The sequence below is a fragment of the Apodemus sylvaticus genome, chromosome 5, assembly GCF_947179515.1.
Source record: "Apodemus sylvaticus chromosome 5, mApoSyl1.1, whole genome shotgun sequence".
NCBI lineage: Eukaryota > Metazoa > Chordata > Mammalia > Rodentia > Muridae > Apodemus > Apodemus sylvaticus.
This window is the reverse complement of record NC_067476.1, coordinates 107,997,990-108,024,942: the sequence shown is the minus strand read 5'-3', so window position 1 is coordinate 108,024,942 and position 26,953 is coordinate 107,997,990. Positions and strand designations below refer to the sequence as shown.

Below are 26,953 nucleotides of genomic sequence, written 5' to 3'. Positions count from 1 at the left end.
TGAAATGCACAAAGCAGTAACATCAGCTCCTCTTTCAGCTTTAGAAATAAGCTTCAGATGATAGGAAACTGGTTTAAAGTCTCCCAGATGGTAGGGTGAGAGCTGAACTCAAAGCCAGATCAGCTGAGGTCATGCCTGGGGCGCCTGCCTTAATACTGAACTTTCCTCCTCTTATCTTGACATAAAACCATCCCCTAGGGCCCTGTAAGAGAAAGTTAAGCCAAATTGTTTGGTTTGTGGCTACAAAGAAAAGTTTTAATTACCTTAAGAAGGTCCACCACAGTCTCCGCGAACCCTACCACATACATGGCGACAGCCACTGCGTTGGCAAAAGCAAAGATCAAGCCAATTGACCCACCGAACTCAGGCCCTAAGCTCCGGGAAATCAGGTAGTAGGCTCCGCCTGTGACGAGAGAGCAGCGTGTGTCAGCTGGAGCAGGACACAGAGGTCTCCAGTCTCTAAAGTCCAAGTGTCATAATTCCAAGAAGAATGTTAGGGAGTCCTAATAATTTTGGAAGTCCCATGTCATCATGTGTATTTGTGGCTATCTCTGCCTTGTACTCTGTACATAGTCTGCAAACTATGTGACAATACAGTTTCAATCTATCAAAATTTACCAGTAGAATCCTAATTTAATTTTATAAATAATAACAGTAAGCTTTACCCAAATGTGCTGTCTTTTTTTCCTTTAAATCATTACAGTATCCAAATTAGTAATAAAATTTTAGAATTAAAGTTTTCAGAAACTGACAGACCTGGGTAGAAAACAAAATGGCAGAACTTGCCTTATACTGGTGTTGTGGCACAAGCCCGTTATCCCAGCTCTTGGGAGGTGATGGGTAGGGGAATTAGGTAGGCAAGATTATCCTCAGCTATAGTAAATTTGAGGTTGGGCTGGGTTACATAAAACCCTGAACCATAAGAACAAAGTGGTTGATCTTTTTCTCTTCTAATTCCCATTCTATTGCATGAACTTTGCTGATAGCTAGTGAGTAAAGTGAGCATCAGTCTTGGGTGGGAGGGGTGTGTTCCCACTCTTGTTTTCTGGTTTTAGCCTAATGCAGCTTGAATTCTCATAATAATAATGAGAAACGGAAGGGAAACCCTGGGGAGCAGGGCCCGGAATCAGTGTTCTTCCTTGAACATTAAAGAATAGCTTTGTCTATGGCCACCCACTCCTGTGACATGAAAACTGAACAGGAGCACCTCATAGGTAGAGCCAGTAACTGGCAAACAAGTCAGATGAAGACTATAAACACCACAGTGACTTCTTAGGTGGAGCTAGTCATGGGGTCTGCAGAGTCAACATGTGAGAAGCAAACTAGGAACAAAACCACCTTTTACAGAGAAGGACCAGTGGTCACCGTGGATATCAGTTCTCAGGATGGAACATAGTATCTGATAGAGCAAATCTCCATGAGTCTTTAAAAGTTAACTTTGCTCAGCAAACTGGCTGGACAGTTACAAGAGCCAAACAGGGGCTGAAGAATGGGCTTAATGGTTAGGAGCACTTGCTGCTCTTGCAGAGGACCCAGGTTCAATTCTCAGCACCCACGTGATGGCTCACAGCTGTATGCTATGCCAGTTCCGGTGCATCTGACGCTCTCTTCTGACCACCTCGGGCACCAGGAATACACATGGTGCACACGCTTGGGTTCAGGCATTATACTCATCCACATAAAATAAGATACATCTTTTAAAAATCAATTAATAAAATATAAGTTGAGAGAAAAGGTGTCTTGTAGGTAGCGTGATGTTTGGGAGGCCCTGAAGTGGTGGAGTGGGGTGGGGGGAGGGGCAGGGGTGGCACTCATTCCTGTAATCAAGGAGCTTGGAAGGCTAAGGCAAGCAGATTGTCATGGATTAAAGGTCAGAGTAAGACATTCTCTCACTACACCAAAACCATTCAAAAGAGATGGCTCAGTGGCTGAGGGTGTATAATGTTTTTATAGAGGACTCAAGGTCCTAGCACCAGGTTAAGTAACTCACAACCATCTGTAACTTTAGTCTATCTTCAGGCCTCTTCTAGCTCCTATACTGATTTGAAAATGCCTTGCTCCCCACTCACACATATCACACAGACATACACACCCTACACAGACACACCACACATACACACAAACACACACCACACACACACACACACACACAGCCACATATACACACCACAGACACAGACATAAACACCATACACAGACACACACACACCACATACATACACGGACATACACCACATATACACACCACACACACCACAGACACAGACATAGACATACACACCACACACAGATACATAAACACACCATATACACCACACATACACCACATATATACCACACACACACTATTAAAGACAAAAATAAATCATAAAACCCAGACACATCCACCACTACCATCAAACCCTAAGCAAGGGGAACCTGGGTGAAACAGAAAGGCAAAACCCAGTGGTGTCCCCATGAGCGTGGCAAGGGCAACTAGAACAGGGACAGATTTCACCTATTTTGTTTTCTACACAGGCCTGCCTGCTCCTGGGAACTTGATAGTAACTCTTTGTTTTACTTATTTATTTTTTTAATTCCCTTTTGTTGATGGTTCTCAACAGCAGCAGAGTGTTTAGGGAGAACCAAAAGGCTGGGTGCAAGAGCTGTATGGGAATCGCCACCATGAGATGGGATATTGGGGAGCACCCAGGTAGAGGGGGCCCAGGAGGGAAGCAGTGTAGCTCACCTAGGTACTTAGAACTCATTGGGATCCCTCACAAGGAATGGATCAAAGGGGCCCTTTCTCCTGGTCTCTTCATTTTTAATTGAGAAGAATTTTACCCCATTATTTAAATGTTGCTTTATTTTGTATTGTTTCAAGCCCTGGGGGCCAGTTAGCAACATAAAATCTTCCCGTTTAGTTATTAAACACCTCTAGACAGGATATGCAAGCACAGCTTATAATGATAAGTAAGTCAATCGGCTTACCTCCTCTCACCACTCCGTTTGTGCAAATAGCAGACATAGAAATACCTGTGAGTGTTGTCACCACTACGCTCAGGCCAATGATGATGACTCCCAGACCTGCAAAACCCCCAACAAAGGTGGTTGGCTCCGGCAGGCAGAGAAATCGCCATTACTTCAGGAAGCAGCGGTCACGGAAGATCAGTGTCCCTGCAGAAACCTGAAATGTTCTAACGGGTCCCATTCCACGACAGTGTGGGAGGCACCTGAAATGTACTGTACTTTAAAACTGCAGCCATGCGGAGGAGTCATTTCCTGATAAATGCTCGCAAGAAGTGTCCAGACTGACCTGGAAAAAAAGAACTATCCCCGAGGTCTCCGCTCATCTGGAGCAGGGTCTGGAACGTGCCAGGATCCTGCTAGCCGCGGCCTGGGTGGACTCGAACTTCACTCACCGTGCTGCTCTCCGAACTCATCTCCTCCTCACTTCCTTGTGCCCATCAGTAAGAAAGTATATAGAAAACTTGTGCCTACCCGTAGCACGTGACGCGGATATTAGATATCTTAAGGATTTTACCTCCACGAACAAACCCGTTTGTGGCTATTGCAGAAGTTGACAACCCAGTGATAGAGGTTACCATGGTGGAAAGAAGAATGATAAGAACTCCAAGACCTGTTAGCAATGAAAGACAGAAGATGTTACATTTCACGCTTCCTCCTTGGACTCCCTACTCCTGCAAGCTCGACCGTCTTCCATTTAACTTTTCAGGTTCGGTGCTTTCCGCCCAGTGGGGTTTCTTTGTACAAAGGTAAAGTTGCTGTGCCTGGCATGAAGATCAGGTCCAAGAGGTACTCGTTATGATGAAGGGTAGCATCCGAGAGTCAACCCCACCTAAAGTGCAGCCCTGGAAAGGAGAAGCTGACTTTTTGTTGGTGTCCTGGGAGAGAAACTACCCTGGCTGGGAAAGAGGAAACATGACATCTGACCTTTTCTCTTGCCTGAGAGGAACCTGATTGAGAAAGTTGGGGAATTGACAAAGGTTAAATCTTTCTTCATTTGTCTTGCGCCCCTTTGCCTGGCGGGAGGAAAGGAACCAACTTGCATTATTACCTTCGAGAACACCCCAGAAAGGTCAGTGGTGAGCTAGTGGAGCCTGAGTTGCCTTTACCTTGCACATGAAGATCTGGCTTACAACTTTAATTACCTCCTCTGACATATCCGTTTGTGGCGATAGCAGAGGTGGACAAGCCTGTGATAGCTGTCACTGTCACAGCTAAGCCGATGATAATCACACCGAGACCTCAGTTGAGAGAGGAAAAATAAGTGCGATTAAATGGTGGGGTGGCTCACTGGGTCATTTACATAAAAAAAACAAGCCTATGTGGCCACCAGAAGAACCGAGTTTGAATTTAACAAGCTGGCCATGGACCGCCATTCAGGTACTAAGAGATTCAAGATTTGGACTGCGCAGAGCTCTGTGGCCCCCAAGTGAACAATTTCGTTCAGGCAAAATGTAGGATGAACCTGGTCTTTGGTGACGTTCTACACAGCCTCCAGCTGTTAGTGTAAATGAAGGTTATACCAATTTTCCCAGGAAATGTCTTTGTTCATTAGCAAACTGTTCATTAGATATCTGGGTAAGTCAGACAACCAAATTTAGCTACATTCACTTATTTGCTGTGTGATGTCAGAATTTACTTATTTTCTGACATCCAAATGGTAGTTAAATTACAGAGAGGCTATATGAAGTCCCTGTTGTGGTGCATGAAGGGCAATACCCACAGAGATTACTCTGTCAGCGTACGCACCGCACTCATAAATGCTAGTGTTTATGAAGAGCCTCCTGCACGCTTGGCTGAGGTTGGTAGTGTGAGAGATGCAGGACACACATACAGTGGGATGTCAAGGCCACCCTGGAGGACTGCGGTTCAGAAGGGCAGCGATTATGAGGAGAACCTGATAACGTCTAAAATTTTTAGTTTCAAGAAATAAACAGCATGTGTGTGTGTGTGTGTGTGTGTGTGTGTGCGTGTGTGTATCTTTAAGCAGACATGTAGCATGGTAGACTATATCACCATGGTATAAGGATTTGTTTTTTAAGCTAGACAGTGAACTCAAGCAGAGCAGGCACAAGAAAATCTCTCAGCTTTCCTATGTGTGCAGGTGGGCACGCGCGTGTGTGAATGAGTTCCTGCTTCCATTATCTGACATCAATGTCAGGGACAAGTGCAAGCCCTTGTCAGCCCACAGAAGGTTTCACAGCAATCCAGCAAACCTTTTCTTCTAGCAAATTTCTCTGCTTATTTTCCTACCCACACTCGTCCACCCTGGAAACTCAAATTCCCTTCTCTTCAAGTGTTCAAACCACTCCTTTGAATCACCACTCGCCATGGAGTCCTCTCGTGTGTGTGCACAATCCATGAATAAACACGTTTTCTTGTTAACCTGACAGTCTGGCCGTCTAATGCACGAGGTCACAGACAATGCACCCAAGATGGACAGAAGGAAACTTATCCCCTCCCCCCATTATCAACTTCCAAAGAAGCTCAGGCAGATTCCAGTGAGAAGACTGTGGGAGTTCAGAGCTCTGCCCAGAGGGTTTTGCTCTGTGCCTCTTTCTCATACACATATCGCAGGCCTTCCTACTTCACCACACCCCTGCCATAGTTCCTTAGAAAGGGTTGTAAGAAACAGTCACACTAAGTGTTTTGTGTTCTAGCGACACCGGGAGGAGCATCCCTTCTCTTCTCCCGTGTGGCCTCAGGTGCTGGTGCCATGAAATATAACTTATTCCCAGACACTCTACATTATTTTGCTTTTCAGATGCTGGAGACTGGATATTTGGCACACTCTAGACACTGTACGGGCCCACAAGCTTGCATCGCATGATGTTACTCCCAGGCTAACTCCATTAGTTTTCCATCTTTGTCTCCTGGGCGATCCCTGCCTCACCCTACCGTGCTGCACACATGCTCTGCCGTGCCACATACAAGTCTGTAGATGGTTTGACCACCACTTTCTATCTGAAAACAGTGAGAAGCTTGCTTCTCTCACACAATTAAACAAACAAAACAAAGTCCCTGGGTGAAAGGTAGCTGAGAGAGCTTTCAGTGTGTTAGTTCCTCAAAAACGTGATCCTTGCGTGACCTACTGCAGAAAGTGCTGGAGATGCCCTTTTAAAATGCCCACATATGCTAGGTTCAGAGTTCTGGAAGTGAATCCCAGACTTCTGCAGTCTTCCACTCTCTTAGATAACTTTTGCTCATCCAGTAAGATGAACAGTTTAGCATTAGCCCATCTCAACTTGAATCTGCCCATTCAGCAAGATTTTTTTGCTGTATCTTCAAATACTTAATTGAGGGAGAATTAACTCATTTTCTATGTTTTAGCTGCAAAGTAAAACTTAAAAGAGTGTGTGTGACTTGCTCTGGGTCACATACACGGTTCACACCCAGCTTCCCTGCATAATGGTTGAGTTAACTGGAGAGGATACTGGCCCAGCAAGGTATCCATCCAGCAGAGAGGCACAACCGGACAGCATCAGCAGCTCAGGCTATCACAGATTCCCACAATGGCTGCCCGTGGGCTGTAACTACTGCCACCAGATTCCACCTGGTGTATCTCCTGAGTCCAGGCTTGAAAATATATTGTTTTTCCTCCCCCTCAACTAGTCCTAAAGCAAGAAGGAAATACTTGTATGTGTCTTTTCTTCTCCAACATAAAGAGAAGTAAGCCAAACACAGGGTCAGCTGGACATTTCTCTGGCAAAGTATGCGTGTTTGTCCGTGTTTGTATGTGTCTTTGTGTCTGTGTGTGTATGTCTATCTGTGTGTGTGTCTGTTTGTCTGTGTGTCTTTGTGTATGACAGAAGCTGCCTCATGAAATGGTGCCAGAGACTGAGCCTTAAAGTGCAGGAAGCACAATAAGAAGACTCCCTCCTAAGAAGAGATATCGAAAACAACAGTCTTGAACGCAAAGATGCTGACACTGGGAAAGTGCCAGAGGGAGATTTGGAAAGTTTTGGCAAAAATGATCCAGGACCTGAAGGAGGATATAAATTCAGTCCAAACTCTAGAAAGGAATGTCTGCGACACTGAGCGGGGAAGTCTGCAAACTTCATGAGAAAAACCAGCACCACACAAACCCAAATGGGACCAAATGTTGGCTTAACCCAGTTAGTTTTAGGTTTATAACTATGTAAGTTGATGAGACATTTCAGCTACTCACTAAATTCTGTTCTGAGACTTACAGGAGCATGAGAAAGAACAATACCAATAATTCCAACCAATGGAAAACCTAATGCACACCGTTAGGTTAGAGTGAACTCTACTGACTTCTTGCATGATTCAACTACACAAATGAAACAATTTTGTTTAGATACACCAATGTCTAAAACTGAGGCAAATTGCTTAGCAAAGAGAGGATCCTTTATGCCTTTGTAATAAATGTAAAACTAGATTGGCTGTGAAGAGCAGAGTAAGATCTGATTAAAGTTCAGATTGTTGCCCAAACATATGGGTGTTAAATACATACATTAGAAAGCACTACTCTTGCCGTTGGCTGTCTGGGCTCACACCTCCACACAAAGAACTGCGTCTTGATGATCTCAATAAGTTACTAAACTGCCCTTAAAAACCTAATTTTGCATGAAGCCCTGGAGCAAAGCCTTGGCAATATTAAGCTGCAGCTTTTCCATGGAATGGCATATACTTATTTTGGACCCCGCGGCTGTAGGCATTCATTTGCTACGCATCATCAAACCAGCAAGCAGCCTTTTTGTCAGGAACATAGCAGCTGCTGAACAAGAAACATGGAAAAAAAGCCGACGGGGCTGGTTCAGTGCTCCCTGTTAGAGCGGTGCCTTCCTGCCCCAGTTGTCAGCTGATGGTTCAAAGGGCATGGGAAGGAGGTGGGTAACACCAGGCACTTTTCATACACGAACTGAGATATCTTCCTGAGCAGTGTACGAAGACACAGCTGAGCTTCTAGGTTCTCCATATCAATATTCCCTTTGCGTCTTTCCTCAAAACTCAATCCAAATGTTTTCACACTTATATAGAAAATAACACTGTTGATTATCACAGTAAATTAGGAAATTTGGTAAAACTCAAGTAACTTTTCTAAATAAATCTTATATTTTTAATAAATAAACAATCTATACAACTGAACATTTTCATTGGAATGTAATTGAAAAGCATTACGTCATCACTCCTGGAATAATATCACTTTTTTTTCTATTCAGAAAAAAAAATTGGTTACCTACATTGTAAGTTATCATTTACAATGACTGAAGCCATTTCAACTATTATTTTAAGCTTATAGTTGGGAATATTTTGAGAATTTGCTTTTTACTGCTTGTATGTGTCAGTAGCACAGTTATTTCCTTTGAAAGATGTTCTATAATGCAACACTTTATTAATCAGGGCACATATGTATTTGTATATACATTTTTACCAGTTTATCACCAGTCCTTTCTGCTTGGTGAAGTTTTGCCAGTCTTTATGAGTGAGATAGTCCGAGGTAAATAAAATGCAAATATCAATATATCCCATCGTGTGACCATAGTTACTTGAAATGAACATGTTTTATCCACTCACATGCTTGAAACTCTATAGAAGGCTAGAACTATTCATCTGACTATTCACTCACTGGGAAAACTGGAAAATTCCAGTCTCATGGGAGTTAGTGCCCCATCTCTCCTCCCTGACATTGTCAGAGGCAAAAAAATAAAGAAAGAAAGAAAGAAATAAAAGTGCTCAACTGTAAATGACTTCTGTGACCTTCATCTTCTGCAGCATTGAAGGCAAACCAAGTTGGTTATTAAGCTTGCAATTTACATAAAATTATTTAGGAGGGAAAATTGCTCACCAATTCCCGCTTCTCCTACAATCCAGGAGAGACGGATAAAGAGCATGACTCCCCAGATGTTCAGCATGCATCGCACCTGAGGATGAAAGTGAGCATTGAAAGAAATCCAGGACCAAGCCCAACAACCCTTCATAGTAACTCTGGTGTCCCAGGATGGCTGGTGAACCCTATGGGATCACCTAGGGGATGGCTCTCAGTGTGAACAGGATCCTAGGGGATGGATCTCAGTGTGAACAGGATCCTAGGGATGGCTCTTACTGTGAACAGGATCCTAAGACATGGCTCTCAGTGTGAACAGGATCCTAGGAGATGGATCTCAGTGTGAACAGGATCCTAGGACATGTCTCTCAGTATGAACAGGATGCTAGGACATGGTTCTCAGTGTGAACAGGATCCTAGGGGATGGATCTCAGTGTGAACAGGATCCTAGGACATGGCTCTCAGTGTGAACAGGATCCTAGGACATGGCTCTCAGTGTGAACAGGATCCTAGGGGATGGATCTCAGTGTGAACAGGATCCTAGGACATGGCTCTCAGTGTGAACAGAATCCTAGGACACGGTTCTCAGTGTAAGCACAGGACTTTGCTCACCAGCACACCTTTCACCCATCCAAACTTCACAACACCAGCCATGTCTTCTTCCTTGGCTTCTGCTTGCTCTTCTCCAGGCATTCCTTCTCCATTAGCAACCCTGTCAGCTGAACCAGGGGCCACAGTCACATTCTGCATTTTTACAGAAAGCAAAACAAAACAAAACATAGCAATGGATCAACAAACTATTTCTTAAATCTTTCAAAGCCAAATCAAAACAATAGCCATAAAACTCTGGGGGAAAAAAGCATTTCAGTAACCTCAGCAAATAATTTTGTTATTGTACCTTACCCTGGGAGTTAATGGCTTCCCCTTGTGAGTTATTTCCAGCCATGGCCAAGGCTGAAGAATGGCAGACAGAAAGGGGGCCAGCCAACCACTAACAACACAAAAGTGGTCATATTTCAATGAATTCAAAATGCAAAAAGATAAACAAGACAATGGGGCCAAGGGAGAAAAGCTAAGATGAAAGAGAAAAATCTTCAGGCGAAATAGGTTAGTTTAGATAGAGATTGTAAGATTGCGAAATTCTTATGGGAAATTGTATTACTGATATTTGAAATGTAAAGGTGTGTTAGCAGTCATGGTCCCTCACTTTGTAGTAGGGGCTGGAATCGGAAGGGGTTTTAGATTATACTTCACTCAGCTGAAATACAAAATATTACCATTCAAGCTATTAGTCAGTATAAAGTACCAGGAAGGTTTCATAGAAGTATTTTTATTCTAAATATTTAAAAGTCAGTGTGCATTTTCTATTGACAGCACATCTTGGCTTAGACTAGCCTCATTTCCAGTGGTCAGTTGCTAGAGGTCATGCGTGGGTTACCTCAACAGAGCTTACACAGTTCAGTCAGTTTCTGGTGAAAGCATTAGGTACTTTTCACACATCAAGTAAAAAGTTTTTTTCTGCCAGGTGGTGGTGGTGCACGCCTTTAATCCCAGCACTTGGGAGGTAGAGGCAGGCGGATTTCTGAGTTCGAGGCCAGCCTGGTCTACAAAGTCAGTTCCAGGACAGCCAGGGCTACACAGAGAAACCCTGTCTCGAAAAAAACAAAAAGTCAAAAAAAAAAAAGTGTTTTTCTTTTAATAAATTCTAGAAACATAAAGCAGCTAGCAATCATGTGCAAATTTTACTTTCAGTTGTGAGTGTTGTGTATGTGTCTGTATTTATGAATGAGTTATACGCTTGCCTTTGTGTGTACATACGTGTATGTGTTTGTGTGTATGAATGCAGGTGTGTGAGTATGTATAATATATGCATTTGTGTTGTGTGAATATGATGTCTGCATGTATGTGTGTTTGTATGTCTGAGTGCAGGTGTATGACTATGTATGATGCATGAGTTTGTGTTGGATATGATATATGTGTGTATGTGCATGTGTCTGTGTGTAGGATGCAGACAAGAACTTGTCGAGGCATGTGTGTCAAGGTCAAAGGACAACCTTGGGTGATGGCCCTTGCCTTCTCTCTCTCTTTTTTTTTTAAATCATGATTCTCTTTTTTTTTTAAGATTTGTTTATTTATTATATCTAAGTATACTGTAGCTATCTTCAGACACTCCAGAAGAGGAAGTCAGATCTTGTTGTCAGATGGTTGTGAGCCACCATATGATTGCTGGGATTTGAACTCAGTACCTTCAGAAGAGTAGTCAGTGCTCCTAACCGCTGAGCCATCTCTCCATCCCCTTTGCCTTCTCTCTTGATTGAAACAGGGTTTCTTTGTTGTCCTGTGGGTATGTCAGGCTGACTGGCCTCAGAGCACTTGAAGAGGCAGTCTCCTGTTCCGACCTCTCTCTCTCTCTTACCAGTTGGACTCAGCCCTGCACAACCATTCCAGGTAATGCTCCAAGTGCTTTCTGCCTGGAGTCATGTCCCAGTGACAGTTTTTACTTCCCATGACTAAAATTTACAGTCTTCAAAAGCATGAAAATGACAGCTGTGCTAATATGAGTGAAGGGATTGTCTGCCTGGAGACCTCATTTCTTCTACTTAGTTGAAGAGACTACCTTTATGATGACCGATATTCTAGATTACCACTATTCCTATGGCTGGGGCTGCATGGGAAAGCCGTAGTCACTTGCCCTTTTAGACATGGTTTTGGGAATGAAACCTATACTTTCTGGTAATCCCTGTGTTTGGTCTGGGAAATTGCTGTGCTCTCTGATGAACCCCAGTGGCAACTCTGACCCTTAGATTTGGAGAATGAGAGCATTAATAATGGGAAAAAAACCCACAACAACCTATAAAGTCTTTAAAGAATAAATTGCATATTTAAACTTCTCCATTAGATGAAGAAATTTTTTTCTTGATGGCCGTCATTTCTGATCACAGTTTTATGGTTCTTTAGCCCATCACTTGGACTTTAGAAAGCTTAGAGAACATTATCTGAGTGCAGGACAGAGAAGTCACCACACGTGGAAGTCAGTACAGCAGTGAGTTTCTAAATTATTCAAAAGCAGGGTCAATGTAGGACCGACAACTCTTTTCATAGATATATGAAACTTGCTAGTGTTTTGAAGTCTTAAGTATATTTATGTCAAGGCCAGTGACCTTGAATTTTTATGACTATATTTCCTTTTGTGACTAATGTTTAATAGTAGATTTACAGGAGCCGATGCAATTTTCTTGGCTGACTGTGATACACAGGAGCAGAAGGGTTCTGCACCTTAGAAACTACACATGGAATCTAATTTTACATGAAGTTAGTCCAGGGCTTGTCCAACAGCAATCTATGTTTGCTTTCTTAGAAAAGATGAATGAGAACACATCCAAGATTTTTTTAATATTACCTGGAAGTAGTTTAAGGCAGAATCGCCTTTTATGTGGTAAAGCAAATCTTTGTTTTACTTTTTGATAAGCGTTTCCTTTGTGTAGCAGAACAATAGTAAATTCAATGTTTCACCCAAATATTGAATGCGACTTGAGTCGAGATTTGTGGGGACCTAAAGGTTGCTAAGTTCTGCCTAGAGGTTCACAGACATCTGGATGTTGTTAATGTCTCACGGGTAGAAAGTTCTGGGATTGCATCCTTCATGTTTTTTTCTTTCTTTACAATTTGAATTAGTTTGTTTCTTTGCCCTCCATAAATGGTGACCCTTAGTTATCCTTAGTCCCTCATAGATGCATTTTTAAATCTATGGAACGGTCACCCAGTCACCAAGATTTCTATTTGTGTATTACAGATTCAGAGAAGAGAAAATGAAGCGTATTTAAAGAGAAAGACTAGTTATACAAGATTTTCTCACCAATAAAAAAAAGTAAAGCAGCTTCAATCACATGCAATCTAAATCTAACTAAAAATAAATAAAAACCTAAAGGGAACTGAAAGCAGAGTTCTTTTTATGAAGTAAAACTGCAAGATTAATCCTTAATCAGATGCCGGGTAATCATTGTGCATTTTTGATGTGGGGAGATCGTCACAGTCTAGCCTATGGCGAAAAGAGCACAGCATAAAACAAGGCCAATGCCTTAGTCTTAGGCTGTCCTTTCCAAAGGTGTTAAGGCATCTCAAACAGCCCAGTGTGCCGTGTCAAAGGCAGCTCCGATCGGCAGGCACACTGGAAGAAAACTCTTGCTTCTGAGATGACTCCCCCAGTGTAAAGATCTCCATAAACCAGGGGTTTAAAACTTACAAATAAGCTGTGTTTCCCTCTAGAATGTTGGTCCTAAGAACATGCCTTCCACTAAACTCCAACCCTTTTCCTTAATGGTGCTGGGCACTGAACCTATAGTATTATATATTCTGGGCAAGCACACTATCACTAAGCCTTTTTGATTGTTTGCTTTATTTTGTTCTAAATCTGAGCTTTAGTTCTGAGACAAGGTCTTACCCAGTAGCTCTAGCTGATCCTAATCTGTCTGTAACCCAGGCGGGTCCTGAACTTTTCCTTCTGTACCCACGTTTTACCCATTTGGAGAACCCTAGTCATAATTTTCTGACTTGGAAATCCTGACCTGAACAGCCGGGCCCTGCTTCCAGTTTCTTCTTAATAAAGGCTAAAGTTTTTGGGGTTTTTTGTTTTTGTTTTTGTTTTTGGTTTTGGTTTTTTTTGGTTTTTTTTGGTTTTTTGAGACAGGGTTTCTCTGTATACCCCTGGCTGTCCTGGAACTCACTCTATAGACCAGGCTGGCCTCGAACTCAGAAATCTGCCTGCCTCTGCCTCCCAGAGTTCTGGGATTACAGGCGTGCACCACCACCACCGCCCGGCTAAGTATTATTTTTCTTTGTTGTAAATTGTGGGAATGGATGAACGAGTATTTAAATTTGTTATTACTTTTAGTGAAGGGGACAGTTTTACAAGTTAAGAGTAGTGTACAGAGTTTCACAACTTTTTCTGGACATTTTTGGTTCTTTTTACTTCTTCAGACAATTGGAAGCTCCTTGGGAATGCTTACCTTTTCCTTTTGCCCCTTCCAGAACTTAGAGTCGTCATGTCACGTCCCCGCTCCGTCCACCGCTTCTTTCCTGTCCCCTCTGCCTGTCCCTTCCAGTCTTCTTTCCTTCTCTTCATTTAGAGAAACTGACAAGCAGTTTGTCTGAAGTTTCAAATTACGCTCCCCCCAAAAAAAAACCCTTCATGGAAGCTGATATTGAATAACTAAGATGCTATCTTTTTCTTTTGATTAAAGCACCAGATATCTCAGACAAACCCTAAGGTTAGTACCTAAGTTCGTGGGGTGAGGGTGTAAATGAGGAAGGTTTGTGGGGTGAGTGTATGAGAGCGGACTGAGAGCACCCACTCTTCCCCTGGAAGTCTTAGTAGAGAGCTGTGCTCCCTGTAGCTCAGAGAATAGATTTTGGAGATGTTTTTCCTCTGAAAAGGTGAGAAAAAAACTCAAGGAAGAACCAGTGCCTTTACCAGAATCATTCCTGAGAGAACCCCTCCTGAGTCGCACTGGGGGCAATAGGAGACTAACTTTGTTCTGTCAACCCTCCCCCCCAATTCTCTCTAAGACCAAGTTTCTCTGTGTAGCCCCTGCCTTTCCAGGAACACACTCTGTAGACCCGGCTTACCTCAAACTCTGAGGTCCCTCAGCCTCTACCTCCTGGGTGCTGGGATTAAAGATCTGAGCAGCCTTTTTTTTTTTTTTTTTAAACTTTAAACAGCCTGCTTTTTTTTTTTTTTTTAACTTTTAAGAACTAGAATGGATAAATGAATAAATGAGAGATCATGAAATAAATTTTGCATCCTTCATTCTCCTGAAAGCTTGGCTGTCAGTAAATAAGCATTCGAAACTAATATTCCCTTATCTTCCCAGAGAGCAGCCATGGCCCACAAAGTGATATTCAGGGTTGGGGAGATGGTTCAGCAGGTAAAGCATTTGCTGGTAGGTGTGAGGGACAGAGTTGGCATCTCCTGCTCTCACATAGAGACTGATGTGGTGTCCCATCTGTGTTTTCAGTACTGAGGAAATGGAGACAGGAGGTCTCCAGAGGGAGCTGGCTAGCTACACTGACTGAATCGGCAAGCTTGGGGTTCAAGTGAGAAAGCCTGCCTCAATGCATAAGGTGAAGAAACTGGGGAAGCTGCCCCACATCAACCGCCACACACCTGCAAACACACATGCAGGCACATGCGAATAGATACACATGCACAACACCACACACAGAGACATACCAAAAAATGTTGTTCTTTACACGCTGTCAGAAAGGCAGGATCTGTTAACATATCTCTGAGAAAGTCACAGAAGAAATCTAAGCTTTAAATAATGATGTATAGATTAGTCTCTCACAGACTTTGGAACTCTTTTGCATTCTTTAAGCAAGAAGTTTGGCTACTTCTGTGCTTCTCGGCTTCAGTTTTGAAGAGCCAGGAGCCTCAGGCAAAAGTATCAAGTTTCCAAGGGCTGAATCTTATGCAATTCTGATCTTCCTTTTAAAAATAGAAAAACTAGTCATAATTCTGCCTCAGCTTCCAGAGTAGCTGTGTCTTAAGACCAACCAAGGCTGGACCACAGGCTGGCCCCCACAATATGAAATATGTGTGGCAGTCAGCCCAGTGGGACTTGAGTATCCTTTACTGCAAACACCATAGGATACATTGCCCAACTTCCTAAGTTCAGTCTGCACTTCTTTCCCAAGTTAGTAAACATTTACAAAGTACATTTTGTACAGTTTCTGTTTCTTGGGAACCAGAGACAGCGGCATAAGGAGGATAGATGGCATGGACCAGCCCTCTTCCTTTGACCACCGAAGTGCAGTTTTTACCCCCGAGGGAATGGCATGGAAGGATGCTTACCTTAGCTAGCTGTTCGTGGATCTCCAGCAGGCTGGGCCGGTTGACCTTGGGCCCGCTCACGCTGCCTGTGTTGCGATAGTACTCAATCTTGGGGACGGCGTCCATGGTGTTGTGGCCAAAGGTTTGCAGGTAGTATGTGTTTGTGTGAGAGTCGTAGGCGTGATACGTGGTGTCTGTTTTAGCAGTCTCTCCAGTTTGGAGAAAATTGTCATAGCACTCCTGATTCCCAGGCCTAAAGCTGATTCGCAGTCTGTTTTGGGCTTCGTCCCCAAAAGAGGTCTCTTCATAATGTGGGGGGTCTGCGCTGTCACTCACGGCTGCATCATTGCCGTGGCCCTCGTTTATGACATGGACCTGAAAACGACTGGCGCTACTGGGCACTGGGTTAGAAGGGATGTTGACCGACATCTTCCAAAATCTGCTTTGGAACTACCTATTTTTTAGTGGTGGTTGTTTTAATCTATGTATTTCTGCTTCAAAATAGACACTAGTATGGCTATAATATGGAGTACTTGGCTTTGGTTTTAGACGACCCAATAGCTAGATTCCTGATGTATTATTGATGTGTGGTCTCCCATGTAATCTTCAGAATGATCCTCAAAGCCACTATTAAAGAGAGAAATGTATATTTGTTCCAGGCAATGCAAACATGTTTAAGAAGGGTTATGGCTTGAGGTATAGTTTTCCTTCATATGATGTATAATTTTAAGTTTGTTACACTAAAAGTTTTTCATCCTGGAACCCTTGCTACCTGAGCGAGGAAACGCTAACAAATAGGAAGGGACTGGGTTCCACCAACAGAAATTCTACTGAAGTCACTAGCATGTGATTGTTGGTCATGTTTGCTTGGAAGTCACTGGGACATTTAGAAAGCATGTTAGTAATCGAGGACAGTAAGAGAGTTTGCAGAGAGTCTAAGTGCTAGAACTGCAAAGCATTTTACATTGATGGCATTGTCCCTCATCTGATATACAAAAACTTTAAAAAGTGTATTTTGCTAGTTATAAAAAAAAAAATCCGCACATCATCAATGACAAATTTGACCCAGAAAAACTTTTGCCTGTTTAACACATAAAAAGTTATATTTTAGAATATGAAATTAAAACAAACAACCAAACAAAAACCAAAAAAGCAAAAAATAAGTCTTAAAATGATGTTCTGTGAATTTTAAGATTTTTTTTCAGTAGCTCTGAAACAGTTCATTTGCTCACACGTTTGTGATTTTTGTAAATGCTGTTATGGAAACCTTAAAAACTGAGTGTTTGGGCTACAAAAATAAGTCACAGCCCTCTCAGTAAAGACGTATGCTCTACTGGTGGTCCCTTTTAATGCAATGTTTGAGGAGTTCAATAAACCACCCGCTAATTTTCACAATTCTGCAGTATATGCCAACCTTAAATACTGTCTTTGGAGTAATATTTCTTTGTAAATACCTTAAAATTAGATTTTTTCCAAAGAAAACTAGAAAATGAGAGCAGTATTAACAAAAGCTTGGTTCTTGCATAGTAAATTAAGGCATTTCTTTGGATAAAACAAACAAACAAATACACATAATGTAAAGTCTTAAATAATCTTTCCTGGTGAAATTTTCAGTGCAGCCCACATCTCTTAGCTTTTTAGAACATTTAATTTCTCACAGACCCTGACGCCTTCTGTCCCATCCTCAGACTCTGTTTCCACAGGATATGAAGTGTGGCTTCTGCCCAGCCCAGACACTTACCCGTCCCATCCAGCAGCCTTCTTCTGAGTGACCCACACTAGCATTGCGCGGGCATATATGGGGCCTTAGCTTTCAGCCCACAACCTTAGGCTTCTGCTCATTGGTTAAAAACTTTCTTGAAAGAGATGACTTTTCAGTCATTGGCCTGGGATTGTGGGAGAAGCCCCGCCAGTCATTAGCCCCCAGGAACTGTAAGTGACACATCAACTAGTAACTGGTAGTAAATCATTAATCCTTTTAGACAGTAAACAAAATAAAGTTTCTTTAATTCACAGATTGCACAACAACAAATCCTTCAAATAATATTGCTTCACTTGTTTGGGACTAGATAAATTTAGTTCCACAGTCTGCCTTTCTGTCTCTGTCTCTATCTCTGCCTCTGTCTCTGACTCTTCTCTCTGTCTCTTCTGTCTCTTCTCTCTCTCTCTCTCTCTCTCTCTCTCTCTCTCTCTCTCTCTCTCTCAATAGGAATTGAGACAGGGCCTCACACATTCTAAGAACTACTCTACCACTGAGTCCTCCCACCCCGTCTCTTTGCCTGTGCTGGCCTGAGCTCACTCTCCTGCAGACAGCCTCACCATCCTCCTCACCTCAGTCTCCCAAGTAGCTGAAAGCAACCTCTGCCACGAGGCCTAGCTCATCATCTTATTTTTGATGAGACCTAGTGACCTCATATTGCTCAGCATAGGAACCAAAATACCAAGAGACAGCCTCAATATTTTGTGGCTAGGAAATGTCACCTGAAATTATTTGACCTTACTGCACCGCCTCTCTGCATAGGAAGCGAGCAGACTGAGGGTAGAATTGGTGAAGTATTAAAACGATCTCTGCCGAGAATGTAAACCACTTTAGGCTGCCTGAGTCAAGCCAGGCCCACTTCCCAGGGGCACTACTAGCTGGCTTTTCAGCCTCCTTGTGGAGGAAGCATTTTTATCACATCTAGTTTCTGAGTTTTGCTCAGAAGACGTTTCGACTCCAACCTGTGAGCTGGTGATTAAGACGGCACATGCAATTCCTCTGTGCAGGCTCTGTCATTGGTTTTCAATCAGGATGACTGAATGAGTCCTCTTTGGGTCTAATAAGAAGCTATCCAAGTGATTTCCAGTTGCTCGGGTGGCTCTGCTGTGGTGTGACGTAGAGATTAAGTGTGAGCTGTGAGTGAAGAATCCTCGACTTCAATTCTGGCCCTGCTACTTCCTGTCTGAGGCAACTCAGGAGAATAAGTCGCCGTGTGTGCTTTAATGTCCTCACATGCAAACGAGGATGCAGACACTAACAGCATGTGACTCGCTGAGTTAGTGTGAAGCTTACATGAGCTAATTAATGTCTGTCTCTAAATAGGAGGGGTTTGAATGCAGTGCAATATTTTAGTAATATTTATTATTTATTTGTAACTTTTTTTTTTTTTACTCACACTCATGGTTCTGAGACCAACCATTAAAGACAGGGATAGAAATCATGCCTATTAAACTGAAGGGAATGGTAAATTAATGAGGAAACACAAGATTGTAAAAGGGACATGCAGATGCCGAAGGAAGGTCCAGCTGCTGCTCTTAGCCAGCTGAGTGCCTTGGTACCAAACGGAGCTAACACTATAAGGTTCTGTCAGAAGTAGAAGTATAAAGAGACAGCTGTAACTTGATCTCTCTCTTTTTCTGGTTTTACAATTATCTATTTGTGTGTTGGGGTATGAGTGTACACACCATATGGTGTATATAGAGATCAAAGGACACCCTCGGGGGAGTCTGTTCTTCAGTTATGTCTGTCCCAGGGCTTAAATTCAAGTGTCAGGCCTTGCAGCAAGTGCGTTTACCCGCTGAGCAAACTCGTCATCCCTGATCTTCTCATGAAGACCATTTTAATAGAAGAAATGTATTTTTTCAATAAGGGGCTTGCAACTCTCACTCAGAGGAAGGGCATTCAGTATAGGGGGTCAGGTGTCAGATGCAGGTAGGGGGTGTTGGGATACTTAATAGATCAATAAACTGCTGAGATGAGGCTGAGACCCAAAACAAGTTCTGTTCCCTGTACCAGGATGATTGGCACCACCCAGCCCTCACCTGCCTTCAGGAGTGCCTTATTCATTCTTCAGCCTCTTTCCTACCCCCAGAAGCTGGGAGCACCTCTGGAGTCAGTCTCTTCTTCTTGCTGCATGCCTCTCTGACCTCAGTGTGTATGAATTAGTTTCAGTCTCCGTCTTCCATCAAGCAGACATTTTCATTTGAGGCTCTTATCGCTAACGGAGAAATGATAGCTTCTGTTCTTCATTAAGGGGGTTCAGACCTTCTAGAGTGTCTGGGAGATAGTTAGGGGTTATGGATGAGATGACATCATTCATGAAGTCAACCTTGCATGGTGAGCTTAAGTCAAGCCTTTGAGGCAGGTGGGTAAGGAAACTGGAGGTACAGACACCATCTTTCTTCCTGTTTTCCCTAACGGGCTCTTGTGTGCGGCAATAGGGGCTGATCTGGGTATGATACTGGCCATCTATTTGTAGAGGCATTAACATTTCTTTAAGTTTCCATATTATATCTCACGTATGACCAACTTTTTATAGTTATCACTTCTCACTCTGCAAACACAGATGATGACCGTTCTTCTACCCCCACCCCAGCCCCCAAGAGTAAGATGCACAAATGAAAAATAAAAGCCATGGATCAAGTACTTCCTGTCAGCGTGATGCTGGATGAGGCAGTGTGTTGGGAGTTGATCACCTGAAATGGTACATTCCTTAGGATCGTATCTCTCCTCCTCCCTCCCTCTCTCCCTATCCCTCTCCTTCCCCCTCTCTGCTTCTCTCACTCTCTCCTCTCCTCTCTCCTCCTCTCTCCCTTTTCTCTCTCCTCTCTCTTTCGTCTCTCTTTCTTTTCTTCTTTTTGAAATAAAAATCTGATCTTGTGAAATGGAACGTCTTAGTGAATGTTGTCCTTGGGGCAAATGGAATCTCTGTGATTTGGACATAACTCTTAGGGGATCACTGCAGAAACCCATATATTACAGAGATGATGCCCTGTGTTTGAGCACAGATACCTTCCAGCAAGGTCAGCTGAGCTCAACTTACCAAGTTATTCTTGGGCCAGATTACCAAGTGGATGTGAGGTTCTCTGTACCACCTGGGACACCCAGAGCATCTTTGATATCAAGACTTGGAACAGGAGAACCGTAGCCAACATAGATATTTTATAAATCTACTAGGAGAAAGCAAGCAAACAAACAAAAGGCCCGTCAGGCATCTTTCTGGGCCTGCTATTTTAGAATGCCACAGACATGATTAGGAGTCTTGACAAAAAGTTGGAGAGGCCAAGGAGCTGGCTCAATGGGAAAAGTGCCTGCTGTGCGAGCAGAGACCTGAGTTCAGATCCCCATCATGCCAAACTCAGTGGGAGAAGCATGTGTGACCTCCGTGCTGGGTGGGGAGCAGTATGGAGACAGGGTGAGGATGATTGATTTACTGATCTATAGTTTTCAGAGTGCTTTTCCATTCTTTACATTTCCAAACTCTCACCAGCATTCCTGAGAGACACAGGCCAGGCTTCTCACCCTTGTTTCACGGATGTGGAAACTGTCTGCTCTCCAGTCCCTTTCTAGGTTATGAAGCTAGGTGCTGGGGTGAGCCAACCTTGGAATCCTGACCCCTAACCTGGAGAATGTGCATGATAAGTTCAAGCTTCCCCTTATCTCTCTGACTTTGCAGATAGATATACTTGTTGCATGTTTAGGCTGTTGGGGTTTACAAGTCTATCACTGGCAGCGAGTAGACATGTGTTCATGCCTCCCCAAGAATAGTTTCACACCCTATGGCCATCTCTCCTCTGAAGTCCACTGAGATTAAACAACTGGCTCCTGGTGTCATGTCTCCAGTGCTGGCAGGCCGGACACCTTGCCTCAGTACAATTGTCCCTCCTACAGGGTGCTGTGGAGCTTTTTGTTTAGTGCTAGCCGTGAAGGAGGGTCGTGCAGCCAGTGTCCATGTGAGGCAGGACTGGCAGGGGCTCTGCATGCACCACAAGATTTCATCATAGGAGGTTCTTCAAGGCAGAAAAGAATGGGGTTCTGAGAACCTTCACATCTCTGCAAGCTTGCAAAGTTTGCCTGTTAGTTTTCTGAGTTTGTCCCACTGTGAACTTTTTAGCCTATGATCCCTGTTCAAGAATAAAATTCTTTCTTTTTTGGGGCTGAAAGGCCTTTGAGCCCAAGTGTTGTGCAGCAATTTCCTCTGAGACAAGATCCCATCTTAGAAAGAAGCTCCTCAAGTCACAGAATGCTCTAAGGAGAGGTAAAACATTCCTTTAAGGAACCCAAAGGCTTCAGAAAATTTCTGAAATTGACTAGATACCCTAATTCGTTCCTTCCACAAATGTACAGAAGCAGTAAGAACTGCTGAGAGGTGCTCTCAGACAAGCTGAGATGCCCAGAAGAGGTTCAGATCACATGAGCTGCTTTAAAGAGACCTTTATTTCTGGACGTGCTTTCTATTCCAGGGAGCTGACTGCATGCTGTGCCCTGAGCTCCAGGTTCCCAGCCTATGTGACCTGGCACTCATTCACACTCACACTGGCGTGGGATATTGGTCACACACTATTGTTGTGTCATCTCTGCTCCTGTAAATAAACCTTCACCCATACTCCTAGAAGTGAGCCCTGTCTGTCACTGGGCTGAGTAGAAGAACTGTGTTCATGTCTCTCCAAGACATAGTGTCATACAACACAAGGGTCACTAAAGCTATGCTGTGACTCCAGCCTGGAGTGTGGAGAGGGTAAATGGGTTTGCTTTGCAAAATTCCTCAGGTAGCTCATTAGCATGGGCAGATATCAGAGGAGGGAATATGGTGGAAGAGGTCCGGTTTCCACGCTACGACTAGAAACCTCCACTGAGGAGAAAGATCAGGGAAAACACGAGATTATACACAGCATGGTGGATAAATCAATCACAGATGTTTATTGAATGTCATGAATGGAATGACCCTCTCTCCAGCAGCACAGGCAAACTAATTACAAATGTGTCTATCACATGTCTCAGTGGAACTGGGAATACCATGAATCGGAACCACCATCAGGCAAGTGCATACTCAAAGGTCCCCTTATCAAACTCTTCAACTTCATCTTCCCATGTAGAAGAGGGCATGCTACTATAGGGGTCTAAGAGAATCTTGAAGCATCTGATAATGAGAAGTCCCAAGAAAATGCACAAGATGCCCACAAAGGCAAAGCCGGTCTTCTGCTCCAGAGACAGGGAGGATTCAGAGACTTCGTGGACACTCATCTTTGCTGAAGAATTGCCACAGTAGGTGCTACTCATCATTCACGGCTGCATCGTGGTGGCTCTTCAGAGTTGCTGCAGGAATCAGTTCTCCACCTAGGTACAGAGTGGACCCAGTTTAGTCTCATCCAATGTGTGGTAACTGGACAAGAAGTTATAAAAGCAGTTATTTTCAAGCCCTCTTTATTCGTCAACAACCTTTGAAGGTATCAGATACACATCAGGATGAAATTGGCACTGGAAATGTGTACTTCATAGCAGTAAATGCAGAATTGTTTATGGACACAGAGATGCACGCCTGCATACTTAGATAAACAGAAAGGCAAGCGTGGTCATCACCGTCATCCCATTAGTACAGAAGCCTTTGATTCAATGGTAGGCAGTTGCTACTGCTCTTTTGATCTGAATTTTCATCTCGTTTTCCCTTCATGCTTGCACGTGGAGGTAATAGCACAAATAAAATGAGTATAAACTGTTCCCACTGTTTAAAGTCCTAGCTTCAAGGTCTCTCTCCAGGACTACCTTTAAAAACTTATTTACTTCTATTTTATGTGTATTGGTGTTTTGCCTTCATGTATATCTATGTGAGAGTGTCAGATCTTGGAGTTACAGACAGTTGTGAGCTGCCATCATGTAGGTGCTGGGATTTGAACCCTGGTCCATCTGGAACAACAGTCAGTGTCCTTAACTACTAAGTCATCATCTATCCAGACCTCTCCCATTTTGTCTGAAATAAAATCTGATTCTTTAAGAGGCTGCAATATATTTCTTTTGTTTCAACTCTGGTTTGCATAGTTTCATACTTAGTTTCTTCTCTATGATGAGTGCTACCCCTGTGTGTGTGTGTGTGTGTGTGTGTGTGTGTGTGTGTGTGAAGAGAAAATTTCTCACTCTATAGTTTCTATGGTTCAGGTTGTCCCAGAAATCACGGCAATCTCTCTGTCTCAGCTCACCCGAATGCTGGGATTACAGGCAAGAGCCACCACACCTGGCTTAAATATCACATTTTCAAAGATAAGATATTTTTAAAATTACATGAACATAGACAATATCCAGCATCATAACTGCAAAGAGATAAGCACAATATCTGCGGGCATTAACCACCTCCCAACATCTACATTCATTTTCAGAAACTCTAAGTCAATGGTTCTCAACCTGAGGTTCATGACTCCTCTAGGGGTTGAAGGACTCTTTCTTTCTTAGAGGTACCCTAAGACCATTGGAAATATAAGACATTTACAAAATGATTCCTAACAGTAGCAAAATTACAGTTATGAAGTAGTAACAAAAATAACTTTATGGTTGTGGCTCACCACAACATGAAGACCTGTATTAAAGGGTTATAGCACTAAGAAGGTTGAGAACTACTGCCCTAAATAATCCAAGTTTAAGTTGTGTGTCATTTGTAATTGAGCTAACTTTAAGACAGCTGGTTAGTCCTCCTTCTAAACGATTCTCATCCCCATCCCCCTTGTCAATGACTGATATTCTAAAGCTGCAACTAAATTTTTAACAAAGTTGACTTTAAATAAAATGAAGCTCCTTGCCCATTTTCAGAAAAACAACTGAAGGAGCTGGAGAGATGGCTCAGTGGTTAAGAGTATTTGTTCTTGCAGAGGATGGGGTTTGATTCCCAGCACACACGCATGACAGCTCACAAATGTCTACAACCCTGGTTCCAGGGGAACTGATTCTCTCTTCTGGCCTCCAAGGGCACCAGGCATGCACGATATTGCGACACAGATGTAGGAACCATCTCTATGCATAAAATAAGATAAACTTAAAAAAAAAGACTAAGATAGAACAAGAAATGTGTAAGAATGAATGGAGAGAGTAATATGAAGGCTTGGAGCTCTCAACCTAAAAAAGCAGAGATAAACACTGTATTTTAGAAAGGATTATATTGGAGAAGAGCTCTATCTTCCAACTACCAAGGGAAGAAATACCCCCTACTTCTGCTGTGTTGATTGGCTGGCTTTTTGGTCAACAAAAGGGTAAAACATTTTAAAATCCCTTTGTAGAACATCTTTCCACCAACTTGTCTTAATGCCCTAGCAAATAAAAGTGTGCTTTGTCTTTAAAAAATTATTTTTTAAGCCTTACTTAAGTAATTCAGAGTGATCTTGCCAAAGGCTGAGTTCTTTTGTTATTTATCTTGTAAGAAGCATGGGAAACAATATTAAGCAATATTTTCTGCTTCTGATTTTTTTTTTAAAAAAAATTGTCAAATTAATGGTCTTTGTAAGCTACATTTAACATTTTTTTGGGAGTGTGTAGGTGAGAGAAGCCAATAATATGGTTAGGAAGGGGTGCCACTCTTGCAGAATATCGAAGATCGGTTTCTGGCTTCCTTGTCAGGCAGCAACTCATACATGGGTAGTTATAGCTCCAGGACACCCAGTGCCTTGTCTCTGAGGGAAGCAGAGCCCATGTGTGTGCACCTATTCACTCACACATAATTTAAGATAATAAAAATAAACCTCTAAAAGCAGAGGGGCTGGTAGCCTTGGTTTGGTGGTGGATACTACAGTGTGCCTGTAGTGTGGAACTTTCTGCCAGCAGCTGCCAGCATCCCCAGCACTGGCTATCTTCCTTCCTTCAAGAGTTGCCTCAGCTGCAGAGAACTGCCCTACCAAGGGTGTGTGCCTCCTAGGAAGGATGCTGTTCAGTAGCCTCCAGCTCTAGAGTTCCACATGGTTTCAGTTGAGCACATTTTGGGTACATATCACAACTCAACTTCTGTCCACATCTGCTTCATTCTCCATTCTTTTCCAGTTTGGAGCCCCAAAGCACTTCTTAATAAACATTTGGGCTGGGCAGTGGTGGTGGTGCACACCTTTAATCCTAGCAGTTGGGAAGCAGAGGCAGGCAGATTTCTGAGTTGGAAGCCAGCCTGGTCTACCCAGTGAGTTCCAGGACAGCCAGGGCTATACAGAGAAACCCTGTCTTGAAAAAACAAAAACAAAACAAAACAAAGCAAAAAATAAACATTTGGGCCACCAAACTCTGCCTCAGAGTCTGATTACTGGAACAATTAACATCACAGAACCTAGAACATCTGAGCAATTTCAATGCTTTGTTCGTCTTGCCATTGCATAGAAAAGGCCTACACAGAATGCAGTGAGGTATTTTAAAGACATTATAGAGGAGACATGTGCATGGGGGTCATAGCTGGTCACTGGAGAAGCAATCTAGTTGGCCTTGGATTAGTAATTAACCTATAGACTCTGTTATTTATTTATTTTTAAAGATTTATTCATTCATTTTATGTATGTAACTACACTGTAGCTGTCCTCAGACACACCAGAAGAGGGCAGCAGATACCAATATAGATGGTCATGAGCCTCCACGTGGTTGCTGGGAATTGAACTCAGGACCTCTGGAAGAGCAGTCAGTGCTCTTAACTGCTGAGTCATCTCTCCAGCCCCGACTCTGTTATTCTTAGTAAAACCTGCCAAACAACTAAAATGGCAAACCAACAACAACAAAAAAATGTGTTTTCCAAAAGCAACAATGAACCACTCAGCTCATTTGTCTGACTGCACTAAAACAAAATCCCTCCCTAGCTAGTTACAGAATCCCTCCCTAGCTAGTTACAGAATCCCTCCCTAGCTAGTTACAAAAGCCACCCCCACCCTCACCCCCCACCCCTTCACCCTCACCCCCTCACCCCTTCACCCTCATCCCCCCACCCCTTCACCCTCGCCCCTCTACCCCTTCGCCCTCGCCCCCCCCACCCCTTCAACCTCACCCCCCACCCCTTCACCCTCACCCCCCACCCCTTCACCCTCATCCCCCCACCCCTTCACCCTCATCCCCCACCCCTTCACCCTCATCCCCCCACCCCTTCACCCTCACCCCCCCACCCCTTCACCCTCATCCCCCCACCCCTTCACCCTCACCCCTCCACCTCTTCACCCTCACCCCCACCCCTTCAACCTCACCCCCCCACCCCTTCACCCTCACCCCCCACCCCTTCACCCTCATCCCCCCACCCCTTCACCCTCACCCCTCTACCCCTTCACCCTCGCCCCCCCCACCCCTTCACCCTCACCCCCCCACCCCTTCACCCTCACCCCCCCCACCCCTTCACCCTCACCCCCCCCACCCCTTCACCCTCACCCCCCCACCCCTTCACCCTCATCCCCCCACCCCTTCACCCTCATCCCCCCACCCCTTCACCCTCACCCCTCCACCTCTTCACCCTCGCCCCCCACCCCTTCACCCTCACCCCCCCCACCCCTTCACCCTCACCCCCCCACCCCTTCACCCTCACCCCCTACCCCTTCACCCTCATCCCCCAACCCCTTCACCCTCACCCCTCCACCTC

At 43.7% G+C, this 26,953-nt stretch overlaps 2 protein-coding genes across 2 annotated transcripts in view; both read right to left on the bottom strand.

Annotated features, from left to right (window-relative positions):
* Positions 1 to 16,052, bottom strand: part of Slc12a1 (solute carrier family 12 member 1) — a 78,846-nt gene extending 62,794 nt beyond the window's left edge. Inside the window, 5 exon segments of the mRNA XM_052183467.1 lie at positions 264 to 403; positions 3,524 to 3,619; positions 8,816 to 8,891; positions 9,407 to 9,538; positions 15,645 to 16,052. Of these exon segments, the coding sequence (XP_052039427.1) occupies positions 264 to 403; positions 3,524 to 3,619; positions 8,816 to 8,891; positions 9,407 to 9,538; positions 15,645 to 16,052 (852 nt within the window).
* Positions 16,053 to 22,416: 6,364 nt separating this feature from the next.
* Positions 22,417 to 22,665, bottom strand: Ctxn2 (cortexin 2). Its single transcript, XM_052181474.1, has one exon. The coding sequence runs from the start codon at positions 22,663 to 22,665 to the stop codon at positions 22,417 to 22,419; it is 249 nt and encodes an 82-aa protein (XP_052037434.1).
* Positions 22,666 to 26,953: the final 4,288 nt, after the last annotated feature.

Excerpts from the sequence above, each read along its gene's own strand:
- Ctxn2 (XM_052181474.1), bottom strand. The coding sequence starts at position 22,665 with ATGATGAGTAGCACCTACTGTGGCAATTCTTCAGCAAAGATGAGTGTC.